The following is a 10400-nucleotide window of genomic DNA, read 5'->3' as shown; positions in this document are numbered from 1 at the left end:
GAGAGGAATTTGTGGATGGTTTCGTTTCGCTAGCGTTGCTTTAAGGTCATTTAGGTGGTGGATATAATCGTTGTCGTCGCTACAGATTCTTCTTATTCGTTTCGCTTGCCCGACAAAAATTCCTCGCTTGCAATGTCGCGGGTGATGACTGGTGTAGTCATCACCCGCGACAGAAACTTTAAAGACATGTTGGTGCATTCAAAAGTCAACCAACACCAATCCCCCGTTATAAAATCATGTTCTCGCCCCAGGTGCAAACCTGTAAGCACCTTCAAAGTGACCTTAAAATTAAAGGTACCGCAAATGGTTACACACACGAAGTGAAAACTAGCTTTACTTGCACTAGCTCCGATGTAATTTATATGCTTGAGTGTTCCTTCTGTAAGAAGCAATATATCGGTGAAACGGGACAATCAATGAACATCAGACTAAACGGACATCGCGCGGACACAGCTAAAAAGCTTCCCAAAGCCGTCGCCGAACATTTCAACCAATCAGGTCATAACTTTGATGAACTTAAACTCTACATACTACAATCAAATTTTCGTACTGCACGAGACAGAAAATATAAAGAATCGTCAGTAATGTAGAAAGTTGGGCTAGTTGGTGATTGATCATCATACCGTATTGGCGGAGCAGCGCACTGACAAGGACAAAGTGTAGAGACACAAGAATAAACGACACTCGCTGCAGTGTCATTTATTCTTTTGTCTCTACACTTTGTCCTTGTCAGTGCGCTGCTCCGCCAATACGGTATGATGATAAAGAATCGTACCTCATTCATAAGTTCAATACATTGCAACCAATAGGCATGAACGTGTCAAAGGGAGCTTTAGAATCTATTCGCTATGCTAAATTGAAAAGCATAGGCAACAGCACTTAGTGATTGTTCATTGAGTTGCCTAGGTGATTTTTTGTATTTTTCATTTTTTTTAAAATTTTTTTATGCGATTGTCAACAATATGCCAACCTCCCATTGCTGTCACTCAACCCTTTCGTCCTTTTATCTATATATCAACACCCCCCCACTTTACCACCTTTTTTTTTTTTCATTTTGGTGCGCCTGAACACCATTTTTCTGACGCTACTTTTATTCTCCCTGGCAGGCACAATAGTTCACTGACCCCCAGCCGAGCAGACCCCCCCCCCCCTTTTCCAGACCCCTTGCCTGAAAAGAGGAACCTGCCATGACACGTCAACCTGCTAACACACGGTGCTGCCTCAAACTCCTCCACCGACTATCAGTAGTGCATTATATTTCTTTTCACTTCTACACCCTCGCCGCTAACACACTCTCACTCGTTACCTCACCCACCCGCCTCACCTTCTCTCCCCTTTAGAAGAACCCTACCCATATATACTGGGCCGAGGAGAGCATATGTTGCCTTGAAGAAGACAAGTCCACTTGTCGAAACGTTGGCTCCTGCCCTCACCTTGTTCTCGTGTTACTCATCTCCTTGATTGTCTGTACCACCCACTCGGCTGCACCGTTTGAAGCAGGGTGGTACGGCGGAACCATCATCCGGCGAATTCAGTTCTTTGTCAGCTAGGCCAGGTACTCTGTGCTGGCGAAAGCGGGGCCATTGTCGGACATGATGACGTCCGGCAACCCCTGGGCGGCAAAGACCTGTCGCAGCGCTGCAATGGTCGCGCCTGCTGAAGGAGTGGTGACAGGTAGGACCTCCACCCACTTCAAAAAGGCGTCCACCACTACCAGGAAGTAGTGGCCCTTGAAGGGACCCCCAAAATCCACATGCAAGCGGGACCAGGGTCTCTGTGGGAGTGGCCAGGGCGTGATCTCCACATGACGTGAGGCCCGCTGGTGCTCCTGGCAGACCTGGCAGCTCTGCACCATGTGAGCAATGTCCAGGCCACCAAACGTGAGACCGGGCCACCATCTTCGTCTTTTCTACACCAGGATGACCCGCGTGCAGCAACTGCAGGACCCTGGACCGAAGACTTTGTGGGATCACCACCCTGGAACCCCAGAGTAGGCAGCCCTGCTGCAGGTTCAGCTCGGCAGCCTTGTGGCTGTAAGCCTGCTGCACCAACTCCTCCCCTTGGGACACCGCTTTCACCACCTGGGACAGGATTGGATCCCGGCTGGTCGCCAGCGACACCGCAGATCTGGAGAGTACCTCCGGGTACGCGTGCTCCAGCATGAACAGTTCAGCAGGCTCTGGAGCAGCAGCTGGCAGCTCCGGCAGGGGCAGGCGGCTAAGGGCATTAGCAGGTCCCAGGTCCTTTCCCGGACGGTAGACCAGCCGGTAGTTGTAGGCAGCAAGCCTCAAGGCCCAGCATACCACTCGAGGCGAGGCCTGCACGGGAACCGCCTTGTCCGGCCCCAGCAGACCCAGCAGCGGCTTGTGGTCCGTGATTGCCTCAAATTCTCTGCCCCACAGGTACTGGTCTGTGATTGCCTGAAATTCTCTGCCCCACAGGTACTGGTGAAAGCGCTCGACCCCAAACATGAGGGCCAGGCCTTCCTTATCCAGCTGGCTGTAACGTTGCTCTGCAACAAGAAGCCGACGGGAAGCAAACGAAACAGGGCGTTCCTGGCCATCCTTGTCCCGGTGCGCCACGACAGCTCCCACGCCGTACGGCGACGCATCTACTTTTAGGATGACTGGCTTGTCCGGATCAAAGTGCACCAGCACTGGAGCCTTGGTGATTAGCTCCTTGCTGCGCTGGAATGCCACTTCCTGCTCCTTCCAGGTCCACTGCTGACCATCTCGAAGTAGAAGATGGAGGGGCTGTAGATGCGCCGACAGGTTCGGTAGGAAACTCCTGTAGAAGTTGATGAGGCCGAGGTAGCTCTGAAGCTCCTTCTTGATATGGGGCTTTGCCGCCTTGAGCACAGCATCAACTTTGCGGGGGGCTGGAGACAGGCCAGCCTGGAAATGACGTGTCCCAGGTACTCAACGCTGGGGGCCAGGAAAACGCACTTTTCCAGCTTGAGCTTGAGACCGGTGTCCTGCAATCGTGCCAGGACGTTGTGCAGGTTCTGCAGGTGGTCTCCGTTGTCGGTGCCAGTAACCAGGATGTCGTCCAAGTACACCGCCACGTGCCTCATGCCTCTGAAGAGGTTGTCCATCTCTCTCTGAAAAATGGCCGGGGCTGAGGCCACGCCAAACGGTATGCGCGTGTACTGGAAGAGCCCCAAAGTTGTCGATGTCGTGACATACTTCCGGGAGGCATCCTGGAGCACCAGCTGCTGGTAAGCATCTCTGAGGTCGAGCTTTGTGAACTTCTGTCCCCCGGACAACGCTGACCAGAGATCTTCAATCCGGGGCAGCGGGTACTTCTCAACGGTAGCGACGGGGTTGATGGTGACCTTGAAATCCCCGCAGATCCTGACACTCCCATCTCGCTTGAGTACTGGAACTATGGGAGCGGCCCAATCAGACGTCTTGATGGGCACCAGGATGCCCTCTCGCTGTAACCGTTGCAGCTCCTGGGTGACCCTGTCCTTCAGGGCGAACGGCAGTGGGCGAGGCTTGAAAAAACGAGGCCTGGCTCCCTCAGGAATGTGAATGCTAGCCGTCGTGCCAGCAAATGTACCCACCTCCGGTTGGAACAGGGACTTGAAATCGGTCAAAAGGCTTGGGACGTCTTTGACCACATGTAGGACGGCCTCTTGGTACTCCGGCAACTGAATGCCCAGTGCGTGAATCCAGTTTCGGCCCAGCAGTGTCGGTGATGACCCCTTGGTTAAATAAAGGGGAAGGGTTGCCTCCCTGTCACCAAAGCAAACGCTGACCTGGCCTGCCCTTGGACCTGGGAGAGCTGTCCGGAGTAGCTGCGCAGCATCACGCCCGAAGCCTGGACGGACACGTCGGGGGAAAATATGCTTGAACAGTTTCCCGGCCATGACCGACACGCTGGCCCCTGTGTCCAGCTTCATGGAAATGGGGTGCCCGCAGACTTCAACGGTCAGCAGATACGGTGGCACAGACGACGGAATAAGGCCTGTGTGCCACATGTCGAAGATTGGCGGGTTCTCGGCCACGACGTGGAGCCTGGCCGCTGAAGGACCCGCGCCTGCTGACGCACGTCTTCGTCGCGAACCTTTGCGACGGCTACCCTGACCGCGGGCTTGTGTGGAACCTGGGCTTGCTCCAGGCTGCTGTCCGCTGTTCGTCCTCGCCCCTCGGCAAACCCGTGCGAGGTGCCCAGTTTTTCCGCACGTGAAGCATTGTGCTTGGGAGAACTGGCACTGTGAGAGGGGGAGTGGTCACCACCGCAGCGACTGCACGTAACACCCTTAGTCGTCATCTTGTTGACCGTTGCTTCCGTCGACGGTGAGCCGGTCGCGCGTGCAATCTCGCCGGCATCCTTGGCCGCAGCGTCCATCGCCTGCGCTGCCTTCACGACGTCATCCAGCGAGCGATCAGGAAGCTCCAGGAGTCGTGTCTGCATGGTGGGGTTGTTTATCCCGCAGACGAAACGGTCCCGGAGCAGCGAGTCGAGCTGGGGCACGATCTTGTACGCGTTCCAAAATGGAACGGAGGCGTTCCGTTCCATCGAGCCGCACACGATTGGCGAATTTCAACCGCGACGTTCAAATTGACCAATCGTGTGCGGCTCGATGGAACGGAACGCCTCCGTTCCATTTTGGAACGCGTACAAGATCGCGCCCCTGGTCCCCGAAGGCGCAGGCACTCGCTAACCCTCGTAACGCAGCGACGAACTGGCCGAGGGTCTCTCCTTCGCGGCGGCTCCGGTTGTTGAAGCGAAAACGCTCCATTAACGTTGACGGTGCCGGGCTGAAGTGCGACCGCAATGTGTTGAGCAGCTCACTGAGTGTCTTGACATGCGGTGTGGCCGGCTTGAGAAGGTCGAGCAGGAGACTGAAGACGCGGGTCCTGCAACTGGCCAGAAAAATATCCTGCTGTTTTGCCTCGGGTGTGTCGTTCGCCCGGAAAAACACGTGAACTCCTTCCTCGTAGACTGGCCAGGTGGACCCATCACCTTCGAACGGCTCGAGCCTCCCGTATGGCGGCAGGAACGGGGGGCGGTGTCTCACTGCTCTCGGTGGCTTGGGTCGACACGTGGGCTTCCCTCGTCGCCAGTGTCACGATCCACCCCGGACCGTGAACGAAAGGGGAGGGGCCGAGGAACCCCCGTCCCAGATACGACGCGCAGCGTGGTGGTGATGAACGATGACTGACCGCCAAGCAGCTGTGCTCGCGAAGTTTATTCAATGCGGTGAACCAATGTTGCCCACCGAGCTTTGGCGGGTCACTGAGCCTAGCAGGCCAACTAAAAATATGGCTGGGGTTACGTCGCACGATCGTCACAATGTGCTGTATATTGGTGGGTGTCAGGAATCACGAGATCCAGACAGGCTGCCACTAGAAGTCCCTTGGGTCAGGTGATACCTCAAATGCCTCCAAATATTTCACTATACAAACCTTTATAGAATGAGAAACTTGTCAAGAGCCAAGTTGTTACAAAAGAAAACTGTCACTAGTGAGCAGTTTCGTTTGTTTTGTAAGTCACAGGTTGTGTGCATTTGACATTGCTGACCAACTCTTATCCACTCTCCGATACAATAACCATACTCATTGTAGTATTATATTAAGTAAAAATACGTATAAGATTGATCTGGTCAGAAAGAATTGCCATTTTGGGAGGGGCTAGGCTGGAGGACAATTTGTCATTCCTTTCTCTTCTCTGTGATCGAGCTGATCAACTTCACTACAATGGTAAACGTACTGCAGTTCCCTGCATTCACATATGTTTTCAGAGAAAAGTATTGTGTGGAGCCATGTTTGGGGTAATGCAACGCAATATATATGCTGTGTCGCGTGACTCTTTAGTAATATTGGTAAGTTCGAGTTGTGACCAATCTTGCTGCTCTTTATCTGGTTCCTGGTGAGTTGGTGGAAGTTCAGGTCATGTGAAGATACATGATGAAGTTTCTCTGCAAAGTTCTCTTTAAACTCTAGCAGCTGGCATCATAAAGTAAGCATGTGAACTTGAGCGCAAATGTACATGATACAGAATAGTTCATTTTCGCCTGCCCTCTTTATTTTATTTATGGATCCGCAATGAACAGACCACAGCTTCTTGCTCGCAGGCAGTGGCGGTCTCGGTGATGCTGATATCTCTATTCTAGTGAAAGACAATGTAAGCTACTGTTTTTGCAAGCATTCCGCAAATGTGGCTCGCCATCAGGCACCAAACTTATTATGTCTAAAAAAAGTAACCTGGAGGAGTAATGTTCTTTGGCAGTGACTGCTGTGCCGCAGTGCACTCTAGACGAGTCCACACAGAACACGGCTCCAGCAACGCACGGAAGTGACGTCACTAAAAATCAACGTCACACGCACGCGTATTTCCGGTTTTTTTGTAGGCGCGTAGTTTGATTCTTTGTTCGCACGTGACCATTCAAAGCATCAGTACGCATCATCCCGTCAGCCGCGCTTGCGGGTCGTGCTTTTCTGCTGGCCCCAAGCCTGCTGCATCCTCGTAAGCCTTCAACATCATCGTTTTATATGCGCGAAAACTGCATTGCAGCGTTATTTTATATTTGCTAGCGTTATATTAATCTTTTCCAATAAGTATTTTTATTGTATTCTGATTGTATTTGTCGTGTATCTGCCGATCTTGTTGCTCTTGTTCGCGACCGCTTGCTTTGTTTTATATGCGCGAAAGCTGCATTGCAGCGCTATTTTATATTTTCTAGCGTTATATAATCTTTCCTCATAAGTTGTGTCTGCCGATCTTGCTGCTCTTGTTCGCGACCGCTTGCTTCGTTCATCCCTAGCGCGTTATTCTCGGATTTGTCAGCATATATACTGCTGACTAGAAGGTAGCCTTCTTTCGTTTGTGAAAAAGCTCAGATTTATTTTTTCTCAGTTGTATTTCTTTTCTTCTTCTCGGTGTCATTTTAGATTGTACTGCTTGCAAAATAAGTGTTTAGGTTGCCGGCGACTCGATGGTGACTCGGCTGTGCGGCGACGTGGACCAGTATTTCCCATCGCGTCGTAGTTTGTCAGTCAGTGTTGCCGCGCATAGAGGAATAAGGATTGAGTACTTGCTGTCAATGATTGCTAGCAAGCTAGCTGCTTTTGTTGTCATCGTGCACGTTGGCACTAACAATACTGTTGACAGTGTCAGTGTGTGCATCGACAAGTATCGCCAGCTAGCTCAGGGGAACATTGAAATGAATCCTATGGTGCATGTAGCTTTTTTTTGCCATTCTTCTGACAACTACATAAAGGTTAATGCTGCCCTGATGCAGTACTGCCACGAGGGTGGCTTCACTGTCCTGGGTGGTCTCGTTGATGACTGGCCCAGCTACCTGAGCAGAGATGGTGTCCACCCGAGCCGCTTTGGTAACAAGGTGCTGACAGAGTACCTGTACCAGGTGGCCTGCACCCTGTCCATCCATCTGGAGAGAAGCCACATCCAGCAGTGCTACAAGGAGACCCAGGCACCTTCTTCATGGGCCAGCTGGACTCGGCAGGACAAGCATCCCTGCCATCACCGAGGCGGAGTTTCCCCTACTTGGTTTGCATATTTTCATTTCTTCTCATGCAGCAAGTGGACCTTCCACAGCACCAGCTCCTGTCTGGAAAGCCAGCACTGCTCCCTTGCAGAGGGCCGACACCAACCAGGAGACCAAAACCCTTCAAGGTGCTGGCTTTTCACTTTCTGGCGGTGTCCGTGTCCGCTGCAAGGGTAGCAAGGCTTGGTGGACCTGGGACAGCCTGCCTTCCCCCATTTTCCATGGCACAAGTGTACCAAGCAGGGGAAAAGCCAAGCAGAGGTCTGGTGAGCCAATGATCCCTGGTCGAGATGCAAGCACCACTTGTGTCAGGAGAACTAGGAGAGCCACACAGAAGCATGAGAGTGCTCATGTTATGTGCTCTTCTGTTGGAGGAGAGGCCAGTGCTTGAGAAGCAGGTGTGCCAGAGGCTGTCTTCCAGTGTGGTGACAGTGAGTGGAAACAGTGAGTGGTGACAGTTAGTATCGAAGAGGCGGTGGCAGAAGGCTGCGGCACTGTGCAAGCAAGAATGGAGCTGCAACCTGGCTGCAGACAGGGAAGGCAAAATTCTTGCTGCGACAGCTGCCAAGTTCTTGAAGTTCGCTTCACCTTTGACAGCAGTTGTAAGTCAGAAGCAGACACACATTGACAGTGGAAAGTCTGAGTCTGCTTCTTCTCCATCCACGCTGCTGCCTGTGCGGCGACGTTGCCTCGTTGAACCACATCCTCTGGGGCTGCCAGGAAGATCCCCCGCCCGCCGACCTCGTCTCGCCACCCCCCACCAACGAACAATGGGAGGCCCTTCTCTCCAGCGCCGACCGAGACATCCAGACACGGGTCCTGGCACGAGCTGAAGACGCCATCGTGAAGCACAGCCTGGCAGCCTACGTGGCTTAGTCTCCCTCACCCCTTCTAATAATAAAGTTATCACTCACTCACTCGCTCTACTGTCTCTGGTAGCAAGCTTGAAGGACAAGCCAGTGCCTCTCGGGATGCCATTTGTGATAGTTTTGGCAAGGTGCAGCATGTGGCTAGCAGGCAGAATAAAGACTGCTTGTTAGTTGCTATGGCTGAGTGCAGACCTGTCATAAATGGTGTTCCAAATGAGGTCACTGTCTGCAAGTGCTGTAGGCCAGGAACAATGCAAGATGGAGGGCAGATCACGAGTAATCCTGGCACAGAGGCTGGTGACCTTAACAAAGCTGGGTGCATTGCTTCCACACGACTTAGGTGTTGTGAGGATGCTTTGACATCCAGCTGCAGGCCTGCCAGCTCTGATGCCCAGGCTGTTTGTGAAGGAGCTGGTGCCAACACAACCAGAGTTCCTAACCTTGTGAATGTATTGCATGGTGGAGGCAGCAAAGTTTATTTAAATGCAACATTTTATAATTTTATTTCTTTTAGGTAAAGCTTTAATGAGTGGTGCAGGGAGGGCAAGCACATCGTCAAAATAAATAAGTCTCACTGAAGTCCATTTGCAACAGAATCTAAAGCGTTTGAGTATATTAGGATTTCATACCGCTGTGTTCATGGTCATGCCATAAAACCATGAGGCACAGGAAAGCGATCCAAGCAAGCATACAATGGTACTGGTTGTGAAATGGCAGTATCTGTAAGCCTGTGCAAATCGCCTACTCTGCACTATAAAATAACCAAGCTGCAAACTAGGCGTAATCACGCTTAGTTTGCAGCTGATTCAGAAGGCAGAATTCTTTGATTTTGCCAAATGATTGGCCCAAAGCATTTTAAAAATTTGGTCAGAAAAACAGAAAACAGGCAAGAAGGTAACTACGAAAGATGTTAACAATTACAAGCAAAGGTTTTCTATTCCTATTCGCAACGAGCAGGCTCACGGAAAAATGGTTTTAGAAAAAAATAGACACCTTGTTAGCAAATAATCCAAACTGGTCATTCACTATGAAAAGAATCACAGTAATAACCTGCAATTTGTGCTGCTTCAGACAATGCACATGCGTGAGATTTTAGAAAAGTATCCAGAGATTTTATTTATTGACGGAACATATAAAGTAAATATTGAAGGCTATATCTTGTACTCTATTTTGATTGAAGACGGTGGAAGTCGCGGGAGACTTGTGTGTTATGCCTTTTAGGAAATGAAACAACTGAAATTGTGCAGGCTATATTTGCCAAGTTCGCAGATTTTAATGCGTTTGTTGTGTCGGCTTGAAGAGTAGTCATGACAGATAAAGATATGAATGAGCTACGCATTTTGACCAAGATTCTTCCTAATTTTGAAATTTTGTTGTGTACATGGAATGTGCTGCACTGCTTTCAGCAAAAGGTAAATGAGAAAGCTAGACTCCAGCGTGATCAGTTACTTCCTCTCTTAAAGAAAATCGTTTATTCCTTCACTATGCAGGACTACTTAGACAGGCTTGCTGAGCTCGAAGATTTTAAAGATTTTAAAGCTCGAAGCTTCTAAAGATTTTATTTCTTATTACATGCAGAACTGGCACTCCTGTAAAGAAATGTGGGTACATGCATATCGGCAAGAACTTCCTACATTTGGCAAGAACACGAATAATCGCATTGAGTGTCACAATCAAAAGATTAAAAGTTATCTCACTTCAAGCATGCATTTGGTTCGAGCCATAGAAGCATTAGTAAGTTATATTAACATGGATTTCTTATCTTAAAAATTTTCCAAGTTTAAAGAAATGAAGCTGAACCTAAATGTAAGTGATGCCAGTGAGCTATTTCAGCTAGCCTTGTCCCGTAATTGTACTTCTGAGGCCACAGGTAAAGTACTTGAGCAGTATGAACGGTTTAAAGGAGTAGATAATCTGGTCAATTCCATTACTAAATCTTAAGTAGTGGCTTCAGCAAGTTCCAAGCACAGTGTTTCATTATGCCTGACGCGTTGCATGTGTGCTTTTTATAATCA

At 50.3% G+C, this 10400-nt stretch overlaps 1 protein-coding gene across 1 annotated transcript; it reads right to left on the bottom strand.

Annotated features, from left to right (window-relative positions):
* Positions 1-1546: 1546 nt before the first annotated feature.
* Positions 1547-3904, bottom strand: LOC119442578 (uncharacterized protein K02A2.6-like). The gene is made up of 3 exons (XM_037707504.1): positions 2987-3904; positions 1896-2894; positions 1547-1846 (listed from the first exon to the last, which is right to left on the bottom strand). Exons 1-3 carry the CDS (start codon positions 3902-3904, stop codon positions 1547-1549), a joined length of 2217 nt encoding a protein of 738 aa, XP_037563432.1.
* Between the last annotated feature and the right edge of the window lie 6496 nt (positions 3905-10400).

The sequence above is a fragment of the Dermacentor silvarum genome, chromosome 1 (assembly GCF_013339745.2).
Source record: "Dermacentor silvarum isolate Dsil-2018 chromosome 1, BIME_Dsil_1.4, whole genome shotgun sequence".
Taxonomy (NCBI): Eukaryota; Metazoa; Arthropoda; class Arachnida; order Ixodida; family Ixodidae; genus Dermacentor; species Dermacentor silvarum.
The sequence above is the reverse complement of the archived record's forward strand: the minus strand, read 5'-3'. Positions and strand labels throughout refer to the sequence as shown.